At 45.6% G+C, this 24,424-nt stretch overlaps 1 protein-coding gene and 1 non-coding gene across 3 annotated transcripts in view; both read left to right on the top strand.

Annotated features, from left to right (window-relative positions):
* The first annotated feature begins 661 nt into the window (after positions 1-661).
* Positions 662-733, top strand: TRNAW-CCA (transfer RNA tryptophan (anticodon CCA)). Its single transcript has one exon. It is a non-coding gene; the product is annotated as a tRNA-Trp (tRNA).
* A 2,469-nt stretch (positions 734-3,202) lies between these two features.
* Positions 3,203-24,424, top strand: part of CHRNA3 (cholinergic receptor nicotinic alpha 3 subunit) — a 28,522-nt gene continuing 7,300 nt past the window's right edge. Inside the window, exons 1-5 of one of the 2 annotated variants that reach the window (XM_059058160.2) lie at positions 3,203-3,632; positions 5,312-5,451; positions 5,565-5,609; positions 6,758-6,867; positions 20,994-22,005. In XM_059058160.2, coding sequence (XP_058914143.1) covers positions 3,551-3,632; positions 5,312-5,451; positions 5,565-5,609; positions 6,758-6,867; positions 20,994-22,005 — 1,389 coding nt within the window. In that variant the 5' untranslated portion in view covers positions 3,203-3,550. Of the gene's footprint in view, positions 3,633-5,296; positions 5,452-5,564; positions 5,610-6,757; positions 6,868-20,993; positions 22,006-24,424 lie in introns of both variants that reach the window. The other variant, XM_059058159.2, reaches the window with a different exon arrangement.

The following is a 24,424-nucleotide window of genomic DNA, read 5'->3' on the forward strand; positions in this document are numbered from 1 at the left end:
TGCTACTCCTTTATGGTCACGTGTCCCTCCAGCCCTAACCCCCCCCCCCCCCCCCGGAACCACTGAGCTTTTCTCCATCACTATAGTTTAGTCTCTTCAAGAATAATCTCTAGGGGGCTTCCCTGGTGGCGCAGTGGTTGAGAGTCCGCCTGCCGATGCAGGGGATACAGGTTCGTGCCCCGGTCCGGGAAGATCCCACATGCTGCGGAGCAGCTGGGCCGTGAGCCATGGCCACTGAGCCTGTGCTCCGCAACGGGAGAGGCCACAACAGTGAGAGGCCCGCATTAAAAAAAAAAAAAAAAAAAAAAGAATAACCTCTAGGGACTTCCCTGGTGGTGCAGTGGTTAAGAATCTGCCTGCCAATGAAGGGGACATGGGTTCAAGCCCTGGTCTGGGAAGATCCCACATGCTGCAGAGCAACTATGCCCGTGAGCCACAACTGCTGAGCCCACTTGCCATAATTACTGAAGCCTACCCGCCTAGAGCCCATGCTCCGTAACAAGAGAAGCCACTGCAATGAGAAGCCAGTGCACCACAACGAAGAGTACACCCCGCTCACTGCAACTAGAGAAAGCCCGCGTGCAGCAATGAAGACCCAATACAGACAAAAATAAATAAATAAATGTATATTTTAAAAAAAGAATAACCTCTAGTGGGGACTTCCCTGGTGGTCCAGCAGTTAGGACTCCTGTTCCCAATGCAGGGGGCCCAGGTTCAATCCCTGGTCAGGGAACTAGATCCCACGGGCCACAATTAAAGATTCTGCATGCACCAACATTAGTATGGAACCACTGGAGAGGGGCTTCTTTCACTCAGCATAATGCCTTTGAGATTCATCCAAGTTGAAGAGTGTAACAATAGTTTGTCCTTTTGCATCCATCATATGGCTGTTGAAGCACATTTAGGTTGTTACCAGTTTGGGGTGATTATCAATAGTGTTACTATAAACATTTCACTTATAGGATTTTGTGTGAACAAAACTTTTCATTTTTCTAGATAAATACTCAGTAATGTGATTGCTGGGTTATATGGGGAGAGTATGTTTAACTTTATATGAAACTGTCTAACTGTTTTCTGGAGCAGCCATACTGTTTTGCATTCCCACCAGCAAAGTATGAGAGATCCAGTTGCTCTGTTTCCTCATTTGCACTTGGTATTGACAGTATTTTTAAATTTTAGCCATCCCAGTGGCTGTTAAGTGGTATATCACCCTGGTTTCAATTTGCTTTCCCTAATGGCTAGTGATACCAAAATCTTGGTGCACAGATGCCAAAAAGAAATATGGAGACAGAGTTTTGGAGAAACGAGAAAAATTGCTTTAATCTTTGCCTGGCAAAGGGGGTAACACTGCAGGCTAGTGCCTCAAGAGCTGTGCCCCCTTCCCTGGGGAATAGGGAAAGGTTATATAGCCTGGGGCTCATGGTCTGGGGTAGGTGATAAAGCTCAAAGTAATGAAGGTCTTGCATTTCTTTTGTTCTGCAAATTCATGGCCAAAGCTGTCATCAGGTGGCTCAACAACCGAGACTGGTGTCCCTGAAGTTATCGGCTGTGACCTTCTGTCCGAAATGAAGAGTGCTACAGGGGAGTGTAGGGGGAGAAGAAATGCCAGGTGCAAAGGGTAATTCAAATGGAGTCAGAGTAATCAGCTTTGTGAAGGAGGTCTAGCTACAAGTGTTTGTTAGAAGTAACAGCTAAAGAATAACCACAATTGATTAACTCTTTCAGGCCTGTTTATGTTGTTTCCCCAGCTTGTTCACTGTTTCCTTATTTTCCTTGTTTATCAGAAAACAGAAGTCTCATTTCTATTTTTGCTGCAACACTAGCAGCAAATGTTGGACATCTTTTCGTGAGCTATTTGCCTTTTTTGGTCAAGTGTCTGTTTAACTCTTTTGCTCATTTTTAAAACTGGGTTTTAGTTTTCTTACTGCTGAGATCTTAAAAATAACTAGGTATAATTTACAAATCATAAAATTCACACATTTTAAGTGTACAGTTCAATGAGTTTAGTAAGTTTATCACTATAACCCAGGTTTAGAACACTGACATCACCCCAATAAGATCACTCATACCCATCTATTCTTCCTTTTGAGTTCTGAGGGTTCTTTATATGTTCTGGATACAAGTCCTTGGTTGGATATGTGATTTGCAATATTTTCCAGACAAAGGGCTTCTTGTCAGGAGAATGAAAATTCTCTAAATGGGGGCCTGACAGTAAGCCCCAAATCTTACAAACATTTTCTGAATCCTGCAAAATGTCTCCTTTTGTTTGGTTTTAATGTGGGTAGGTGACCCATAATAAAGGTGACTGACCTGTCCTGTGATAGAGGAACTCCAAGGAAGCCTGCAGGTACCCCACCCCACTCCTGGTGGGTGGTCCGAGAGACCAAGGGGCCCCAGTGTGGTCTGCTCCATCACAGAACCATCCTGGTGCACCCAGGGTGCAGATGGGCCCGAGGGCAGAGGAGGTTCTGCAGGGTCCATTGGCCTGGAAGGGCGGTGCTTCCTCTGATGGCTCCATCTCCAAGACTTATTTTTAAGTTTGTTATTTCTTTCTTTTGTTTTACTTTTTTTGTGTGTGTGTGTGGTACGCGGGTCTCTCACTGTTGTGGCCTCTCCCGTTGCGGAGCACAGGCTCCGGACGCGCAGGCTCAGCGGCCATGGCTCACGGGCCCAGCCGCTCCGCGGCATGTGGGATCTTCCCGGACCGGGGCACGAACCCGTATCCCCTGCATCGGCAGGCGGACTCTCAACCACTGCGCCACCAGGGAAGCCCCTGTTTTACTTTTTATCAAGGCATTGCAACATATTCGACAGCAGCCTAGGCTAACAAACCTCCAGGTGTTTCTCATCTAGCCTCATCAATTACCAACTCAATGGCCGATATTGTTTCAACTGACTCCAACCCTCCTCCTCATGGTAACCCTAAGGACTCTTAAAAACACAAATACCATTATCATTCCTAAAATATTTAACAATTACTTAATAGTGTCAAAATCTTGAGTCCTCGTCTTAAGGATGTGTTAGAACCTTTCAGGCAGGCCTGCGACCGTCCGTCTAGCCCGGTGGTCCCCAAGCCCGGGGAAAGGAGAGACTCGCACTCACCCAGGAAGCCAGGAACACAGAGAGATTCGGCCCCTATTCTTTCCTGTGGTTTGCGAGCACCTGCTCGGATTGGCCCGGCGCGGAGCCGTCCGTGGGCTGCACCGACCAGAGAGAGGGATGAGACCGCCCAGCCCAGCGCACTGGAGGGCCAGTGCATCCCTGTTCTCGGACGCGAGCGCACCTCTCTCCCCCGCAGAGGCTCGGAAACCCCACGGCGGAGGGCGGGGCTGCGCCCGGGATTGTGGGTGGGGCTGGAGCAGCCGGGGCTCCGCGCTCCGCGCCCTGGTCCCGCTCCGAGTGGGCGGGCAGCGCCTGGAGCCCGGCCAGGCGAGTCTGTCTCCGCCACTGTCCCTCCGGCTCCCGACCGTCCGGCTCTGCTCGGCCTGCCCTCCGCCCCACGCCGCCTGTCCGGTCCGCGCGGAGCCTCTGGTCAGAGGGCAGACCAGCCATGGGCGCCCAGCTGCGCGGAGTCCGCGTCGCGAAGCTCTTGCTGCCCTGGGTGCAGCCGCTTCTGCTGCTGCTGCTGCCAGGTACGGGCGCGGGGCGAGGGGGACTGGAGGGACAGGAGCCTCGCCTGAGCGGGGTCCGAAGGTGATGCGGCCCAGAGCGCAGCGCGAGGAGGTGGGGAGAAGGGCGCCGTGGCTGGGGACCCGAAACACGCGTGGACTGGCTCCGGCCCGGCGGCGAGTTAGGTGGGGGGTGCGTGTTTCCCCCTCGGCTGCCCCATCCTTGAGAGTCATTTGTGCGCTCCCGGGAGGCGCGGGGAGGGCCCGCACTGTGGCCCTTCCTTCCACAGCCCAGCGTTACAGATTCGAGTCTCGGCCCTGCCCATTGTCCTGCTTGGCGCACTGGGTGCTGAACTGACGTGCCCAGGCCGCGGGTTCCACTGTCTGCATCCCGCCCACCTCCTCGTTTTACGAATAGATGGGGAAGTTGAGGCCGGAGAGGGCTCAAGATTTGATCAAGGCCACCTGGGGCAGAGGGGAGTCGTTAAGGGGCGCCAGCCTCTCCTCCTTGTCCTCGCCTCTCCGCACTCCTGGCACCTCCCCGCCTTCGCCTTCTGCTCGGTCTCTAAGAGGAGCCTGTTAGGGAGAAGCCGGCCCTGACAGAAAGGCTTTTGAGTGTCCTGGGAGGGGTGGTAGATACCAGGGGACGAGGGATTTGGCAGGGCTGCAGGCGGTCCCTGCAGCTGGGCGGGTAAGTCTGTTGGGAGACCACGTTGTGACCGTGCACTCAGAGCACTGTTCCTGCCCCTCCGGTGCTGAGGCCCCCACTACTCAGAGCGCTGAACACTCCCCACGGAGCTCCTGAATGTGGCTCCTTCTTTATTTGAGGGGAGGAGGAGACAGCCAAAAATCCCTGGAGAAGTTGGGTTGGACTTAAAGGATTCCCCTCATCCCCTCCCCAGATTTTTCCCAGATCTGTGAGAAGCAACAGACAGCTGACTCAAGATGCCTGGAGTGTGGCTTATAAACAAAGAGGGTCCCCAGAGGTTTCAGAGAGGGAAGGGTCTTTGATCAGGATGTGAAGACAACATCAGCAGGAACTGTGGGTTGCACTCTGAGATCATGGGAGCCACGTAGGCACCCGCTTCTAAGATGTTTGGTGGCCAAACCCCTACAGGGTCCTGGGTGGGAAGAAGCAAAGCCCCGGTCCTAGGTTGTAGTCTCCCTCGGGCTCTGGGGTACTCCTGCCCTGGGAGTGGCCTGGTCCTCTCTCCATTGTGGCTGTACACAGGCAGATTGCATTTGGATCACACTGCTGCTGTGTAGTAACAAAGATGGTGAGGGTGGTTCATGAGCTCTTACCATATGCCTGCATGGAGCTAAGCACTTCACTCATAACAACCCTAAGAGGTGGATACATTTATAATCTTTCACAGATGAAGGAAATGAGGTTTAGAGAGGTTAAGCCACTTGCCTAAGCTCACGCAGCTCACAAGTAGTCTGTCAGGATTTGCACCAGATCTATCCAAATTCAGAGCCCAGGCTTGTAATTATGCTTCTCAATGAATGTGTGTGACCTGATGGAATCCCTTCTCTCTTGGGCCTCAGTTTCCTACTCTTTAACTTCAAGGAGTAGGACTAGTCTGAAAGTCTGTAGTTCCAGAGAGTACCCTCAGCAGATGGAGAGGAAGCTGTAGGTGGATGGTGTCCCTGGTGAGGGAAAAAGTGACTTCCCCAGGATCTTACAGGGCTACTTCCCTCAGTGGCCAGAGCCTCCGACGCCGAGCATCGCCTGTTTGAGCGGCTGTTCGAAGATTACAATGAGATCATCCGGCCAGTGGCCAATGTGTCTGACCCAGTCATCATCCAGTTTGAAGTGTCCATGTCTCAGCTGGTGAAGGTGGTGAGTGCCAGAGCCACAAGCCGTGGCCGTGGGGTATGGAGCTTCTGGAATAGCCTTTCCCAGAACCAGCCTTGTTTTTGTAATTCACCATCTACTTTAATCTCTCTTTCTAGGATGAAGTAAACCAGATCATGGAGACCAACCTGTGGCTCAAGCAAGTAAGTGACCAGACCCTGGGCACTGCTGCCCCCTGGTGGTGACTGCTTTATTTGCTGTCTGTGAACCAAGGGCCAAAACCCCTACTTCACTCCTGTGGACCCAGATTGATGTCCATTGACTGGCTGGTCTGTCTCTACCTGGGCTTGGGGTCGTATGCACTGCTCTACACTCCTGTGGAAGGACTGCAGGGCCCAGCCCCTCAAGTCACAGATGATAGACTGCATCCTGGAAAGAGAGACCTCCATGCTCAGACAAAATGGGGCTGACCCAGGAGTGGAGCTCTGGCCCTGACTCTAGGGTGGCGCCTGAGGCACCTCTTCCCCTTCCTCTTGCTAAAAACTCATCCTTAAGTCAGAATCGTATGCCGTTGTTGTTGTTGGGAGGGTGGGAGCCGGGGTTCTGGATTTTCCTGTTCAGATTGGGACCAAAGAAGTGGGCTTCCACATGTTCTCCCCAGGGAGGCTTTGTGCAGACATGGACAGATAACTCACTGGCCCAAGGGTGATCCTTCCACCAGCTCAGATCAACTGGCCACTCAGCTCATGCAGCCTTCCTTCCTAGGAGGCTGGCAAGCCAGATGGGCACGGTGCCCACTCAGCGCCCTATGGTACACATTCCCTCCAGCCACAGACTCACCTCTTTCCCCTCAGGTGCTCAGGACTCACATCTCCCAGCCTCTGCACCCAAACACTTCCTGGGCCCTGGTGGGATCATGGCTCCTTCCCCAGACCCTTCAGAGGCCAACCCTGTTCAACCTGGAGGTGGAAGAGGGTTCTGTGTGTCATTAGCGCCGTTACTGGGGCTTAATGGCATGTCCATTTCAGGAACGTAAACAGCAGGCGCTTTGGCAGGGACCTGGACCTGGCACTGGAAATGACTGGAGAAAGCCCTAGTGGTCCTGATTGATTGATGGGGGCTGGGCTTGCCCCACTCATGGGGGCAGCTAGGAGGCAACCTGCACGCTCAGCCCAGTGCTGTCTCCCCACTAGCACCCACATGAGGAATGGGCCAATGTGGTCTGCATTGTAGAGGCGGCTCTGACGTGCAGCTGAGGTGGGGAGGTCACCAAGATGAGTGGTGTCAAAAGAAGTAAAACCATGCTTGTCCTTCCACTACCCCCCTCTCCCTCCTTGCCTTCTCCCCCCAGATCTGGAATGACTACAAGCTGAAGTGGAACCCCTCCGACTACAATGGAGCGGAGTTCATGCGTGTCCCTGCACAGAAGATCTGGAAGCCAGACATTGTGCTGTATAACAAGTAAGGTGCTGGGTGGCCCCCACCTCTCAGGGCTGTCAGCCTGGACCTGGGTCCTTGGCCTGCTGTGCTTTACAGCCTGGTCTTCCTGGGACCTTTTCCAAGAGAGTTCCATTCACTTGGTTCATTCCACAGGTATTTATTGATCTCCTATATGCCAGGTCCTAGAGATACTGTGGCACATAATAGATACCCTCCCCCTTGCCTCTAGGAGTTTATCAGACATACCAGGGAAGACAGGAATGAGTTACAGTATCCAAATATGCAATTACAGACTGGAGGAAGGGCAAGGAAGGAAACACATGGGGGTGGGCTTCTGTCACCAAGGCAGAACCTGCCCTTTCCTGTAAGTCAGGCTGCAACCGCACCCCATGGTTAGATGGTTAGACCACAGGAAAGCTTCATTCTTTTTTTTTTTTTTTTTTTTAATGGATGACCACAACAAAAGCAACAATGATTGCAATTACCAAACACGAAACACATTCATACTATGTCATAATATTGACATTCAGTCCAGTAATCCTCCACTGTAACAGCTCCTTTACTTTGCAGTGAAAATTGATTTGTATATTTTTGGCCTCTGAGTCCTTGTGGGATTTTTTTTTATTATTATTCAGACAGAAAGTCACAAAAATTATAATCATCCTCATCAGTTCACTCAGTCCCATGTAATTAATTTTTTAATCTTTTGTTAGCACTTTTATGAATTCATCAGTTTTCCATTATAGTTCTGAAAATGCTTATTCATTCAGTTCAGCAGTATAGTCAGTTACCAGAAACCTGTACTTGGCAGAGTCTTTTCCATGAATTCCTTGAAGATGAAAACCTTTTATAGGAACATTTTTGCGAAAGCATCAGAGTACACCCAGAACTCTGTGTAAATGACAAAAGACTTAAAAATGACCACAGTTAGAGATTTGATGAAAGTTCATAATAATGCAATTGACAAGGAAATTTACTTATTTCTGAGATACACATTTTAAAGTAATAACTAGAATTATGACTTATAACATTATACCAGAACATATAAGATTTTTAGAAATTTCATGTAATGTTTGAAACATTTATATTAACATTTCCATACAAATAACCAAAGAAAGTTTAGTATGAGTTGTTTTTTTGTTTGTTTTTTTATACTGCAGGTTCTTATCAGTCATCAATTTTATACACATCAGTGTCTACATGTCCATCCCAATTGCCTAATTCAGCACACCACCATCCCCACCCCACCGCAGTTTTCCCCCCTTGGTGTTCATACGTTTGTTCTCTACATCTGTGTCTCAGCTTCTACCCTGCAAACCAGTTCATCTGTACCATTTTTCTAGGTTCCACATACATGTGTTAATATACTATATTTGTTTTTCTTTTTCTGACTTACTTCACTCTGTATGACAGTCTCTAGATCCATTCACGTCTCAACAAATGACTCAGTTTCATTCTTTTTTATGGCTGAGTAATATTCCATTGTATATATGTACCACATCTTCTTTATCCATTCGTCTGTCGATGGACATTTAGGCTGCTTCCATGACCTGGCTATTGTAAATAGTGCTGAAATGAACATTGGGGTGCATGTGTCTTTTTGAATTATGGTTTTCTCTGGGTATATGCCCAGTAGTGGGATTGCTGAATCATATGGTAATTCTATTTTTAGTTTTTTTAAGGAACCTCCATACTGTTCTCCATAGTGGCTGTATCAATTTACATTCCCACCAACAGTGCAAGAGGGTTCCCTTTTCTCCACACCCTCTCCAGCATTTGTTGTTTGTAGATTTTCTGATGATGCCCATTTGAACTGGTGTGAGGTGATACCTCATTGTAGTTTTGATTTGCATTTCTCTAATAATTAGTGACGTTGAGCAGCTTTTCACCTGCTTCTTGGCCATCTGTATGTCTTCTTTGGAGAAATGTCTATTTAGGTCTTCTGCCCATTTTTTGATTGGGTTGTTTCTTTAATATTGAGCTGCACGTGCTGTTTATATATTTTGAATATTAATCCTTTGTCCGTTGATTAGTTTGCGAATATTTTCTCCCATACTGAGGGTTGTCTTTTTGTCTTGTCTATGGTTTCCTTTGCTGTGCAAAAGCTTCGAAGTTTCATTAGGTCCCATTTGTTTATTTTTCTTTTATTTCCATTACTCTAGGAGGTGGATCAAAAAAGATCTTGCTGTTATTTATGTCAAAGAGGTGTTCTTCCTATGTTTTCCTCTAAGAGTTTTATAGTGTCCTGTCTTACATTTAGGTCTCGAATCCATTTTGAGTTTATTTTTGTGTATGGTGTTACAGAGTGTTCTAATTTCATTTTTTTACATGTAGCTGTCCAGTTTTCCCAGCACCACTTATTGAAGACACTGTCTTTTCTCCATGGTATATCTTTGCCTCCTTTGTCATAGATTAGTTGACCATAGTTGCGTGGGTTTATCTCTGGGCTTTCTATCTTGTTCCATTGATCTATGTTTCTCTTTTTGTGCCAGTACCATATTGTCTTGATTACTATAGTTTTGTAGTATAATCTGAAGTCAGAGAGTCTGATTCCTCCAGCTCCGTTTTTTTCCCTCAAGACTCCTTTGGCTATTCGGGGTCTTTTGTGTCTCCATACAAATTTTAAGATGATTTGTTCTAGTTCCATAAAAAAGGCCATTGGTAATTTGGTAGGGATTGCATTGAATGTGTAGATTGCTTTGGGTAGTATAGTCATTTTCACAATATTGATTCTTCCAATCCAAGAACATGGTATATCTCTCCATCTGTTGGTATCATCTTTAATTTCTTTCATCAGTGTCTTATAGTTTTCTGCATACAGGTCTTTTGTCTCCCTAGGTAAGTTTATTCCTATGTATTTTATTCTTTTTGTTGCAATGGTAAATGGGAGTGTTTCCATAATTTCTCTTTCAGATTTTTCATCATTAGTGTACAGGAATGCAAGAGATTTCTGTGCATTAATTTTGTATCCTGCAACTTTACCAAATTCATTGATTAGCTCTAGTAGTTTTCTGGTGGCATTTTTAGGATTCTCTATGTATAGTATCATGTCATCTGCAAACAGTGACAGCTTTACTTCTTCTTTTCCGATTTGAATTCCTTTTATTTCTTTTTCTTCTCTGATTGCTGTGGCTAAGACTTCCAAAACTAGGTTGAATAAGAGTGGTGAGAGTGGGCAACCTTGTCTTGTTCCTGATCTTAGAGGAAATGCTTTCAGTTTTTCACCATTGAGAATGATGTTTGCTGTGGGTTTGTCATATATGGCCTTTATTATGTTGAGGTAGTTTCCCTCCATGCCCACTTTCTGGAGAGTTTTTATCATAAATGGGTGTTGAATTTTGTCAAAAGCTTTTTCTGCATGTATTGAGATGATCATATGGTTTTTATTCTTCAGTTTGTTAGCATGGTGTATCACATTGATTGATTTGTGTATACTGAAGAATCCTTGCATTCCTGGGATAAACCCCACTTGATCATGGTGTATGATCCTTTTAATGTGTTGTTGGATTCTGTTTGCTAGTATTTTGTTGAGGGTTTTTGCATCTATATTCATCAGTGATATTGGTCTGTAATTTTCTTTTTTGGTAGTATCTTTGTCTGGTTTTGGTATCAGGGTGATGGTGGCCTCAGAGAATGAGTTTGGGAGTGTTCCTTCCTCTGCGATTTTTTGGAAGAGTTTGAGAAGTATGGGTGTTAGCTCTTCTCTAAATGTTTGGTAGAATTCACCTGTGAAGCCATCTGGTCCTGGACTTTTCTTTGTTGGAAGATTTTTAATCACAGTTTCAATTTGATTACTTGTGATTGGTCTATTCATATTTTCTATTTCTTTCTGGTTCAGTCTTGGAAGGTTATATCTTTCTAAGAATTTGTCCATTTCTTCCAGGTTGTCCATTTTATTGGCATAGAGTTGCTTGTAGTAGTCTCTTAGGAAGCTTTGTATTTCTGCCATGTCTCTTGTAATTTGTTTTTCATTTCTAAGTTTATTGATTTGAGTCCTCTCCCTCTTTTTCTTGGTGAGTCTTGCTAATGGTTTATCAATTTTGTTTATCTTCTCAAAGAACCAGCTTTTAGTTTTATTGATGTTTGCTATTGTTTTCTTTTTTTCTATTTCATTATTTCTGCTCTGATCTTTATGATTTCTTTCCTTCTGCTAACTTTAGGTTTTGTTGTTCTTTCTCTATTTCCTTTAGGTGTAAGGTTAGATTGTTTTTTGTTTGTTTGTTTGTTTTGTTTGTTTTTTTTTTTTTTTTTGCGGTATGCGGGCCTCTCACTGCCGTGGCCTCTCCCGTCGCGGAGCACAGGCTCCGGACGCGCAGGCCCAGCGGCCATGGCTCACGGGCCCAGCCGCTCCGCGGCACGTGGGATCCTCCCGGACCAGGGCACGAACCCGTGACCCCTGCATCGGCAGGCGGACTCCCAACCACTGCGCCACCAGGGAAGCCCGGTTAGATTGTTTATTTGAGATTTTTGTTGTCTTTTGAGGTAGGCTTGTATAGCTATAAACTTCCCTCTTAGAACTGCTTTTGCTGCATCCCATAGGTTTTGGATCATCGTGTTTTCATTGTCATTTGTCTCTAGGTATTTTTTGATTTCTTCTTTGATTTCTTCAGTGATCTCTTGGTTACTTAGTAACGTATTGTTTAGCCTCCATGTGTTCGTGTTTTTTACGTTTTTTTTCCCTGTAGTTCATTTCTAATCTCATAGCATTATGGTCAGAAAAGATGCTTGATATGAGTTCAATTTTCTTAAATTTACTGAGGCTTGATTTGTGACCCAAGATGTGATCTATCCTGGATAATGTTCTGTGTGCACTTGAGAAGAAAGTGTAATCTGCTGTTTTTGGATGGAATTTCTTATAAATATCAATTAAATCTATCTGGTCTATTGTATCATTTAAAGCTTCTGTTTCCTTATTTATTTTCATTTTCGAGAATCTGTCCATTGGTTTAAGTGAGGTGTTAAAGTCCCCCACTATGATTGTGTTACTGTCGATTTCCTCTTTTATAGCTGTTAGCAGTTGCCTTATGTATTGAGGTGCTCCTATGTTGGGTGCATATATTTTTATAATTGTTATATCTTCTTCTTGGATTGATTCATTGATCATTATGTAGTGTCCTTCCATATCTCTTATAACATACTTTATTTTAAAGTCTATTTTATCTGATATGAGTATAGCTACTCCAGCTTTCTTTTGATGTCCATTTCCATGGAATATCTTTTTCCATCCCTTCACTTTCAGTCTGTATGCGTCCCTAGGTCTGAAGTGGGTCTCTTGTAGACAGCATATATATGGGTCTTGCTTTTGTATCCATTCAGCAAGCCTGTGTCTTTTGGTTGGAGCATTTAATCCATTCACATTTAAGGTAATTATCGATATGTATGTTTCTATGACCATTTTCTTAATTGTTTTGGGTTTGTTTTTATAGGTCCTTTTCTCGAGTTTCCCACTTAGAGAAGTTCCTTTAGCATTTGTTTTAGAGCTGGTTTGGTGGTGCTAAAGTCTCCTAGCTTTTGCTTGCCTTTAAAGCTCTTGATTTCTCCATCGAATCTGAATGAGATCCTTGCCGGGTAGAGTAATCTTGGTAGTACATTCTTCCCTTTCATCACTTTAAGTATATCATGCCACTCCCTTCTGGCTTGTAGAGTTTCTGCTGAGAAATCAGCAGTTAACTTATGCAAGTTCCCTTGTATGTTATTTTTCATTTTTCCCTTGCTGCTTTCAATAATTTTTCTTTGTCTTTAATTTTTGCCAATTTGATTACTATGTGTCTCGGCATATTTCTCCTTGGGTTTATCCAGTATGGGACTCACTGTGCTTCCTGGACTTGGATGGCTATTTCCTTTCCCATGTTAGGGAAGTTTTTGACTATAATCTCTTCAAATACTTTCTCGGGTCCTTTCTCTCTCTCTTCTCCTTCTGGGACCCCTATAATGTGAATGTTGTCCCAGAGGTCTCTTAGGCCTTCTTCATTTCTTTTCATTCTTTTTCTTCATTCTGTTCCGTACCAATGAATTCCACCATTCTGTCTTCCATGTCAATTATCCGTTCTTCTGCATCAGTTATTCTGCTATTGATTCCTTCTAGTGTCATTTTCATTTCATTTATTGTATTGTTCACCTCTGTTTGTTCTTTAATTCTTCTAGGTCTTTGTTAAACCTTTCTTGCATCTTCTCATTCTGTGCCTCCATCGTTTTTCCGAGGCTCTGGATCATCTTCACTGTCATTATTCTGAATTCTTTTTCTGGAAGGTTGCCTATCTCCACTTCATGTAGTTGTTTTTCTGGGGTTTTATGTTGTTCCTTCATCTGGTACATAGCCCTGTACCTTTTCATCTTGTCTGTCTTTCTGTGAATGTGGTTTTTGTTCCACAGGCTGCAGGATTGTAGTTCTTCTTGCTTCTGCTGTCTGCCTTCTGGTGGATGAGGCTGTCTAAGAGGCTTTATGGGAGGGACTGGTGGTGGATAAAGCTGACTGTTGCTGTTGGGCAGAGCTTAGTTAAACTTTAATCCGCTTGACTGTTGATAGGTGGGGCTGGGTTCCCTCCCTGTTGGTTGTTTGGCCTGAGGCAACCCAGCACTGGAGCCTACCTGGGCTCTTTGGTGGGGCTAATGACAGACTCTGGGAGGGCTTATGCCAAGGAGTACTTCCCAGAACTTCTGCTGTCAGTGTCCTTATCCCCACGGTGAGCCATAGCACACCCCCCACACCTCTGCAGGAGACCCTCCCACACTAGCAGGTAGGTCTGGTTCAGTCTCCCCTGGGGTCACTGCTCCTTCCCCTGGGTCCTGATGTGCACACTACTCTGTGTGTGCCCTCCAAGAGTGGAGTCTCTGTTTCCCCCAGTCCTGTCCAAGTCCTACAGTCAATTCCCACTAGGCTTCAAGGTCTAATTCTCTAGGAATTCCTCCTCCCATTGCTGGACCGCCAGGTTCAGAAGTCTGACGTGGGGCTCAGAACCATCACTCCGTGGGTGGACTTCTGCAGTATAAATGTTCTCCAACCTGTGAGTCACCCACCCAGCAGTTATGGGATTTGATTTTACCGATTGCACCCCTCCTACCATCTCATTTTGGATTCTCCTTTGTCTTTGGACGTGGGGTATCTTTTTTGGTGACTTCCAGTGTCTTCCTGTCGATGATTGTCCAGCAGCTGGTTGTGATTCTGGTATTCTCGCAAGAGGGAGTGAGAGCACGTCCTTCTACTCCGCCATCTTGGTTCCTCTCCAAGCTTCATTCTTTTACTCACCCGATGAATGCTCCCTGCCCCTGCCTCACGCTGCACACGTGCATCTGCCCACCAGCCGCAGGAAGCTGCACCTTTTTCTCTCTTTCAAAGGTTCTTCCTCTGCCTATCTGAATCTGCCCATTGTGGCAGCTCCAAATCCTGCCTCTTTCCTAAGCCCATACAAACCTGACACCTTCCACATTTAACCTCTGTTATTAGACAAATATAATTTTAATTGATATTTTACAGTATGTACTAGTTTGTTCTCCAGGTATTGACAGACTTCAATTATGTAACTGTGCTTTATTTCTGGAGTTCTAATGTCTTAAAAAAACACTGCACATTTTTCAACAAAACAGTTTGTATAGAATTAGTCTAATCAGATTTTAAAGCATTCTGTGTTTAGGTTTGTATGTGTATTAGTACAAATCAATATGTTTTACTGTTCGTATTGGGACTAGAGAAGCTACGTGTTTGGCTGAAGCCCACTTTCTAGTCATGGGTTAAAAGAAAAGTGTTCTTTAACCACTCCAAAGATGGTCTGTGTTTTTACTTTTTTAATTTTTTAAATTTTTTTAACATCTTTATTGGAGTATAATTGCTTTACAATGGTGTGTTCGTTTCTGCTTTATAACAGAGTGAATCAGCTGTACATATACATATATCCCCATATCTCTTCCCTCTTGTGTCTCCCTGCCTCCCACCCTCCCTATCCCACCCGTCTAGGTGGTCACAAAGCACCGAGCTGATCTCCCTGTGCTATGCGGCTGCTTCCCACTAGCTATCGATTTTACATTTGGTAGTGTATATATGTCCATGCCACTCTCTCATTTTGTCCCAGCTTACTCGTACCGCTCCCCATGTCCTCAAGTCCATTCTCTAGTAGGTCTGAATCTTTATTCCCATCCTGCCCCTAGGTTCTTGATAACCATTTTTTTTTTTAGATTCCATATATATGTGTTAGCGTACAGTATTTATTTTTCCCTTTCTGACTTACTTCAGTCTGTATGACAGATTCTAGGTCCATCCACCTCACTACAAATAACTCAATTTCATTTCTTTTTATGGCTGAGTAATATTCCATTGTATATATGTGTCACATCTTCTTTATCCATTCATCTGTCACTGGTCACTTAGGTTGCTTCCATGTCCTGGCTATTATAAATAGAACTGCAATGAACATTGTGGTACATGACTCTTTTTGAATTATGGTTTAAGCTACAGTAATCAAGACAGTATGGTACTGGCACCAAAACAGAAATATAGATCAATGGAACAGGATAGAGAGCTCAGAGATAAACCCACACACATATGGTCACCCTATCTTTGATAAAGGAGGCAAGAATATACAATGGAGGGCTTCCCTGGTGGCGCAGTGGTTGAGAGTCCGCCTGCTGATGCAGGGGACATGGGTTTGTGCCCCGGTCCGGGAAGATCCCACATGCCGTGGAGCGGCTGGGCCCATGAGCCATGGCTGCTGAGCCTGCGCGTCCGGAGCCTGTGCTCCACAACCGGAGAGGCCACAGCAGGGAGAGGCCTGCGTACCGCAAAAAAAAAAAAAAAAAAAAAAAAAGAATATACAATGGAGAAAAGACAGCCTCTTCAACAAGTGGTGCTGGGAAAAAATTTAGCTACATCTAAAAGAATGAAATTAGAACACTCCCTAACACCATTCACAAAAATAAGCTCAAAATGGATTAAAGACCTAAATGGAAGGCCAGAAACGATAAAACTTTTAGAGGTCTGTGTTTTGTTTACTGCTTTCCCAAGAAAAGACAGCATTCATAAATATGTTTCTTTCATGCAACTTATTAATTGGTCCTTAAAGAACTGGGACAGGAGATAAATTAACTGGTTTGCAGAATGTGAGCCATCCTAGAAATCTCCTGGTCCAAAGGCTCTTAAGGAGCTGGGCAGGGTGGTAAGAATTTTTGCTAAGCTAGAATTAAGAAAGTGGGCACAGATCTTAATCTTATGATTTGAAATTCATAGCTGTTTTCTTGCCGGCAATCTTGGGTGAACAGCTGGGGTACTTTAGGGATGTGTGCTTTTAACAATACTGAGAGACATAGTGAAAAGCTTCAAATCGGATATGGAGAGGAGCAAATATAAGGAATTTTCTTGGAATCTGAAGCTGAAAATAAGATTTAGAGAATATCCTTCAATTCCTCTCTCCTAACTAAAACTTCAGTTTCTCTAAACCTCTGGTGAGAGTTTCTTTTCATTTCAACACACTAGAAACACTTTTTACCTTCTTAGGCCAGTTTCTCCTGCCATGTTTTTGTTCTTTGAAGTTCGTTCTCTAGTAGAATCCTCAGAAAGTGTTCATGGACACAATATACCCTAAGTTCTTACAAGTTCATAACTCATTGTAGCCTTTTTAGGTAATACTTTTAGGTCATCTTGCTGATATAAAATCCTTGGCTCATATTTTCCTTCCATGAAAATCTTAAAAATGCTGACTCATGTTCTGGTATGAAGTGTTGCTGTCAAAAACGATTGCCAGTCTAATTTTCTTTTTTTCTTGTAAAATCTGGTGACTTTGGGGAGAGAAAAGGGACTCTATTAATAAGTGTGCCAGGACCACAGATGTAAACCAGGACTGTTCTGGATGAATTGGGATGTATAGTCAGCTTGTTTACAAGCGGGTTGTTCTTTTTCTTGGGTAACCCAAAGATATTTTATCCTTTATGTTTAAAATCTAGTTGTTTTACTCTGTACCATATACATAATACACCTTCTTTTATTCCAGTAAATTTTTTGTGAATTAGAGTTTTTAAGATCTGTTCTATTGCTTTATCTCTCCAGCAACTCCATTTTCACATATATTTGAACTGCTTTACCTATATTCTCTCCATATTATTTTCTCTCAAATTCTTTTTCTTTGTCTCTTTTTGATTTAAAAGAATTTTTTTCTCCTGTTTATTTTCATCACAATACTTTCCATGGTGTCTGCTTGTTGTTACATTTTAGTTTTTATTTCTAAAGTGATTTTTTAAATTTCTTTTTTCCCATTCTTTCCTAAGTTCTGTCAGTTCTTTATTCATCTTCCTGTTGCTTACCCAAATTCTTAACTTTTCTATTTCTAATTTATGCTGCTCTTTCAAAGTTTCTAAAGACCGTTCTATTAGCTTAATTTGTAATGTTGGATTATCAGTTTCATCTGCTCTGAGGTTATATTTTTGCGCTGTGCACTTGTCTGCTTGTATGTTATTATTATTCAGTTACTTTTCATATTTTTCTTACAGTATGTTAATATGGGGTTCAGTCTAATCCTTTTCTGTTGCTCTTGTTTAAATAGATGGCCTTTGCTGTACTTTTAGGACAGGTTCCCAGAGAGGATGGGAGTGGGTAAGGGTGGGTCTCTTGTGTCACCTGCTTGGGAGTTCCCTCCTCAAGTGGTTCCCGTGAAGCATTTAAATACTCTGTGTAGCCATCTCCACAGTCTGAGAGCTGCCACTTCTAGACACCTGGTTCTCTAGTTTCTCAACCATCTTCTGTTTCTTACCCTCAGTTTCCCACGCTGTTCCATTTGGAGCCTACCCTATGCAGCTTTTTTCTGGGTGGGTCTCTGTCCTTCTGGAAGGCAGTTGGGGTGGGAGGTATTTCTGAGATCGAGCCTAGCCCAGCCTCCTCTGCAGACCTTGGTGGTTCCCCATCCTTTTGTCCTCTCCCAGAAACTGGAACCTTTGGTGCCCTCTCTGTTTCACTGGTCCCCTTGCTGAGGATGCAGTGCAGAGAGGGGTCCTCTTTTTTTGAGGGGCAGATACCTCTTGGCGATTTCTGTCTGGGGCTCTCGGGACAGGAGAACTCCCCTTCCTCTTCCCTCAGCCACCTCCACAGCAGCTAACCCCACCCGAATCCCACACAGGCCCCACTGGTGGTGGTGGTTCGACCCCACTCTCTCACACCTGAGGTTCTTGGAGTTCACGTGTTGACCACGTGAGCAGTGGGATATTTCTTTTGCTATCTTGTTGCCCAGTTTTTCTGAGGAAATTTGGAAAGGTTAAAGAAACAGATGCCATCGTGATCTTTCTTATACCACTCACCACCCTCGCCCCACTTCAGCTCTTACTCTTTTTTTCTATTAAAGTGATACCTCAACTAATCATTTGCACCACGCTGCCTTTTTTTTTTTTTTTTTTTTTTTCCGGTATGCGGGCCTCTCACTGCTGTGGCCTCTCCCGTTGTGGAGCACAGGCTCCGGACACGCAGGCTCAGCGGCCATGGCTCACGGACCCAGCCATTCCGTGGCATGTGGGATCTTCCCGGACCAGGGCACGAACCCGCGTCCCCTGAACTGGCAGGCGGACTCCCAACCACTGTGCCACCAGGGAAGCCCCCCTGCCTTTTCTTTTTTTAATCAACTCACATGGTTCAGCAACACACTGGCTGAGTGAGACCTTTCCCCCCTCTGCTGACCCTTGCTGCCAGCCATCTCTTGGGTAGCCGGGGGGATGAGAGCTTCATTTATTTTTTTGGTCATCTGTTCAGTCAGCTAGTACTCACCGAGCACCCTCTCTGTGGCTGGGGCTCTGCCAGACCCTGGTACCCAGCGAGGTCTTCATCTTCGGTCTCCTGGTGGCAGAGCTAGGCCGCTGACACTGTCAGCAAGCAGACCTCCTGGTCTGGCAGACACAGCTGCGCGGGGGTCTGTAGGCAGCCGCCACAGGGACCAGGATCCCTGGAAAATAGCAGACATGGGCACCAGCAACCAAGGTAAGCTGATCTCCAGCGTTTGGCCTTTTGGACGCACAGACTTGAGGACTCAAGTTCTGACTGGTCAAGGCTCTGCCACAAACTCTCTGTGGGACCCTGAGCAAGTGAGTCCTGCTCTCTGACCCTCAGTTTCCTCATCAGTAAAATGAGGGGATCAGACTAAAGCAGGGATCATTAAGCTTTTCTGTGAAAGGCCAGGTAGTTAAGTATTTTAGGCTTTGTGGGCCTTAGAGTCTCTGTCTCAGCTACTCAGTCCTGCCCTTGTAGCTTAAAAGTAGCTGCAGACAATAGACCCCAAATGGGTATGGCTGTGTGCTCCAATAAAAATTTATGTACAGTAATAGGCTGCAGGCCAGTGGGCCATACTTTGCCTTAGACTTGTCCCTGGGCTCTGAAGGTCCATTTTGTTGATCCAAGATGCCCTAAGGAAAGTTGTTCTGGAGGTCTCTGCCTTCCCAGGGGTCCTCTCCGCCCTCTGTGTAGTGTAGGCCAGCCTCCCAGGACTCCTTGGTGCCCAACATGGTCAAGTCCACTTGGGGCTGTGTGGGTCCCCACCCCCTCCCCACTTCTCATACCCTTCCTTTCCTCCTGGAGCTGGGAATCATCTTCTTGTGGGGAATTGAGGGCCCAGTAGGATAAAGTGGGGCTAAGAACATATAAACACAGCAGGGCACCTTTGGGACAACCCAGCCGGCTGGAGTGAAGGCGGGTAGTAGATTTGACATCAAGTCTTCACGTGTAACGGCTGTCCAGCTCGACAGACACACGTGAGGGTGGGAGGGCCAGAGACCAGCAAGGAGACAGGCCCCCAACACACCCCCTCCTGTCTTCACACAGTGGTATCCAGTAACAACCAGACAGGATATCCCTAAATGTTCAGGTTTGTCTTTTTTTTTTTTTTTTTTTTTTGTCCAGCTCTTCAGGCAAAAGGGTATAGTGGTTGCTCCCTTTAGAAGGACATACATGCCTTCAAATGCGGAACTCTTAAGAAATCAACAGGGCTGACCCACGGAAATGTCAAGAGCTTTCACTGGGCAAGGGCATTGTCATGAGGACCGGCTGGCTTCATGCTCAGATGCAAGACTGGACAGGGTGTTGAGCTGGTCGTCAGCAAATCTTCCACTGCACAAACCAGCTGATAAATGCCAACAAGCCAATTGTAGGAATAATGCATGTCTCTGCATAGAAAGGGTGCACATAGCTAAACAGAAGGGAGAAGGAACATGGGGAGAAAATGGGGAAGGATAGGGACACAGAAGGCAAAGGAACCTGTCATGCTGGGTTTGAAAGACAAGGAATCAGAAAACATGATTATTCATTCTAAAACAGTGCAGGGGGCTTCCCTGGTGGCGCAGTGGTTGTGAGTCTGCCTGCCGATGCAGGGGACACGGGTTCGTGTCCTGGTCCGCGAAGATCCCACATGCCGCGGAACGGCTGGGCCCGTGGGCCATGGCTGCTGAGCCTGCGCGTCAGGAGCCTGTGCTCTGCAATGGGAGAGGCCACAACAGTGAGAGGCCCGCGTACTGCAAAAAAAAAAAAAAAGAAAGAAAGAATTAAAAAAATAAAACAGTGCAGGGAGGAATGGGGAGTTTGGTAAACGGTAGAACCGGGGTCCAGAGATAGGGCCTGGTAATGGACCCATCTAACAGGCTCAGTTTAATGGCAGTGGGCTCCTACGGTGGTCTCTGCAGCCCCTTCCAGGTCCACAGTCTGGTTTGACATCCGTGTGTATACACACATTGGGCTCCCAATGCAGACAGAATGAGGAGGCATTATCAGGGCCAAACCATAGGGACAGCGAGTGGCAAATATCCCCAAAGGTCGCCTAAACACCTGCCTCCTGATGACCACTTTCATTAATTTATTTCTTCAGTTAAAGGAGAAAAAAAAATCTCTGGCATTTGAGAGTGTCTCCATAAATATCAGGTTGGGAGTTGTATGGTGTGGAATGAACCCATGACATGCCCCAGGGCGGGGGGCGATGAGTGTGTCAGATTGTTGGGGGTTGGGGGGTCCTGGGCCTCAGTATCCCCATTGGTAAATGGGATGGTGAACTGCGAGACCTTGTACGGCACTTTGAGCTCATATTCTGCAGTTTTACAAATTGTTACTTGCCATTTACCCGCTGGCGGCGTGAGAAGCTGGACTAGATGACCACGTGGTAATGACCTGTGTGCCGCACACCCCCTCTTTGTCTCCGCAGTGCTGTTGGGGATTTCCAGGTGGACGACAAGACCAAAGCTTTACTCAAGTACACGGGGGAAGTGACTTGGATCCCCCCAGCCATCTTTAAGAGCTCGTGCAAAATCGATGTGACCTACTTCCCATTCGATTACCAGAACTGCACCATGAAGTTTGGTTCCTGGTCCTACGACAAGGCAAAGATCGACCTGGTCCTGATCGGCTCCTCCATGAACCTCAAGGACTACTGGGAGAGTGGCGAGTGGGCCATCATCAAAGCCCCCGGCTACAAACATGACATCAAGTACAACTGCTGCGAGGAGATCTACCCAGACATCACGTACTCGCTGTACATCCGGCGCCTGCCCCTGTTCTACACCATCAACCTCATCATCCCCTGCCTGCTCATCTCCTTCCTGACTGTGCTCGTCTTCTACCTGCCCTCCGACTGCGGCGAGAAGGTGACCCTCTGCATCTCGGTCCTCCTCTCCTTGACTGTGTTTCTCCTGGTGATCACTGAGACCATCCCGTCCACTTCTCTGGTGATTCCCCTGATCGGCGAGTACCTCCTGTTCACCATGATTTTTGTAACCTTGTCCATCGTCATCACCGTCTTCGTGCTCAACGTGCACTACAGGACCCCCACCACGCACACGATGCCTATGTGGGTGAAGACCATATTCTTGAACTTTCTTCCCAGGGTCATGTTCATGACTAGGCCGGCAAGCAGCGAGGGTAACATTCAGAGGCCAAGACCCTTCAATAGCGCTGAGCTCTCGAACCTGAATTGCTTCAGCCACATAGAGTCCAAGAGCTGCAAAGAAGGCTACCCCTGCCAGGATGGACTATGTGGCTACTGCCACCACCGCAGGGTAAAAATCCCAAATTTCAGTGCCAATCTCACGAGAAGCTCCAGTTCTGAATCTGTCGATGCCGTGCTGTCCCTCTCTGCTCTGTCACCGGAAATCAAAGAAGCTATCCAAAGTGTCAAGTATATTGCTGAAAACATGAAAGCACAAAATGAAGCCAAAGAGGTAAGGATATGTCTGTTATTACATTGGTCATTCATTCATTCAACAAACATTTTATTGGTTCCTTGTGGGCAAGGCTTAGGGTGGGGTTAAGGAATTAGACTGGCATCAGTGGCTTGTGTTCAGGCCGGTTCCTCATTTACCAGTTATTTATCCTTGGATACACCGCCTCACCTCTGTGAGCCTGTCTTTTCATTTGTAAAATGGGATGATAAAGGTTGTGAGTACGTGGTACACTGCATTTAGCTGCTGGGCTGCCGGCAGTTTGGTCCGTTGGAACACCTGATGCTGAGTGAATGGATTAGGAGGCAGGCTGGAAGAGGGCATGAGACCAGATGATCTCCAATTAGCATTGATCAGCTGAGCTGACATTTTAAACTTTACTAATTGTGTCTCCCTACTCCCCTTTAAGAGTAATTTACATAAAGTACACACCTCTTAAGTCTACATCTCAGTGAATTTTTACATTATGCGTACACCCACGTAACCATGATCTAGGTGAAGATATAGAACATTTCCAGTGCCTCAGACGGTTCCCTTGTGCCCCTCCCCAGTCAGTAACCCCCTCCCTCCCTCCTCAGTAACCACTGATCCCGACCTCTTTTATGTTAATTAATTTTACCTATTCTTGAACTTCATATAAGTGGAATCGCATAATATAAACTTTCATATCTGACTTCTATCATGCAGCAAAGTGTACAAAGATGTCTGAGGTTTATCCTTTTGGTTTGTTATTGGTGTGTAAGATTCTACAGTATGACAACACTGCCTTCTGTTTATTCATTCTACAGTTGTTGGACATTTGGTTATTTCCAGTTTGGAGCGATATGAATAACGCTGCTATAAATTTATACATATCTTTCGGTGAATATGTACACTCGTTTCTCCTGGCTACATTCCTAGGGGTGGAATTGCTGGATCATTGGCGAGGTGTATTTTTCACTTTAATGGACACTGTCAGGTTTCCAAAGGGTTTGAGCCGATCGACACGCCCCCTGGCAATGTTTCAGAGTCCCAGCTGCTGCCCATCCTTGCCAAATGGGGGTGAAGTGGCCTTTCTTGTCCCTGTGGAGTAATGATTAGGGCTCTTTTTCATATGCTTATTGGCCATTTGGATATCTTCTTTTGTGAAATATCTATTCACACTCTTGCCCATCTTTTTTTAATTGGGTGAACTTCTATTTCCTTCAAAAATCTTATGCTAGAACAGTGATAGGTGTTAGTAATGGGGGAACTTTACACTTATGTGTTTGGCTGCTTCCACTCTGTTTACCCCCAAGGTTACCAGAATCATGTTCAATATTTTTTTAAGAAGCTCTGCTTTAAAATTAACTGGTTCTGCTTTAAGTTGATTATTAGCAAAGAGCTAATTACCAGATAATTTCAGCTCCCGATGCACTGTAGGTAATTAATGTTGGTAGGGAATGTCTGGAGCCTCTTTTATTCAGCTGTGAACGGCATATTAAAGTAGATGAGACAGGAGGGAGATAGCAACAGTGGCCCCGTGTCCTCACCCCATCCATCTGAGCAACTCTGAGCCCGTCTTGTGACTGTAACAATGCAAAACCTCCCACTGATGCCAGAAATTTAGCCAAAAAGTCAGGCCCTCCTTTAAATTCAGTTGAAGCAGTTGTTTGTGTTTTTTTTCCCCAAGACTTTATTGAATTTGTTACAACATTGCTTCTGTTTTATGTTTTGGTTTTTTGGCCCTATGGCACATGGGATCTTAGCTCCGGGACCAGGGGTCAAATCCACACCCCCTGCATTGGAAGGCAAAGTCTTAACCACCGGACCACCAGGAAGTCCCTGAAGCAGTTGTTGGACATTAAGTACATGATTAGAGAATCTCATTTGTCTAACACTAATCACTTTTGCAGATATTCTCTACCCTTTCTTTATCCACTTTTAAAATAATCACTTCTTTTGAGTGATAATTTACTAAAGATTGAGCTCTAAGTACCCATCGTCTTTGTCAGGCTATTAGAAACTATCTTTATTCCAAAAATTATTTACTGGGAACCATACAAGGTGTTAAGAGTTTCACGAGGGTTTTAGTTAGAGTTTCCGCAAGACATGTGATGGAGGCAGACAGTAAAAAAAAAAATGTTACTGAAAGGGAAGTCACAGCTGAAATGCCAGGAAGGTACATTAGTGAAACAGCCTGAATGTGGCCAGCTAGATGCTTCTAGCATGCTTCTAGCACACGGTTCATCTCAAGGGGCAGCCACTGCTCACCTCTGGTCATCTGTTACCACAGGTGAATGTGGTCCCATTGTTTTTCCAGAGAAAGCAGAAATCTGGACCACCGTCCAGTGGATTGCAACCTGTTTATGAAAGGGTGGCAAGATAAAGATGCCTACTCAGTGCTCTGAGGAGAGTCGGGCTGTCTGAAGGATGCCTTCTTTCTCCCTTACTGTGTGGC

The sequence above is a fragment of the Kogia breviceps genome, chromosome 3, assembly GCF_026419965.1.
Source record: "Kogia breviceps isolate mKogBre1 chromosome 3, mKogBre1 haplotype 1, whole genome shotgun sequence".
Lineage (NCBI taxonomy): Eukaryota > Metazoa > Chordata > Mammalia > Artiodactyla > Physeteridae > Kogia > Kogia breviceps.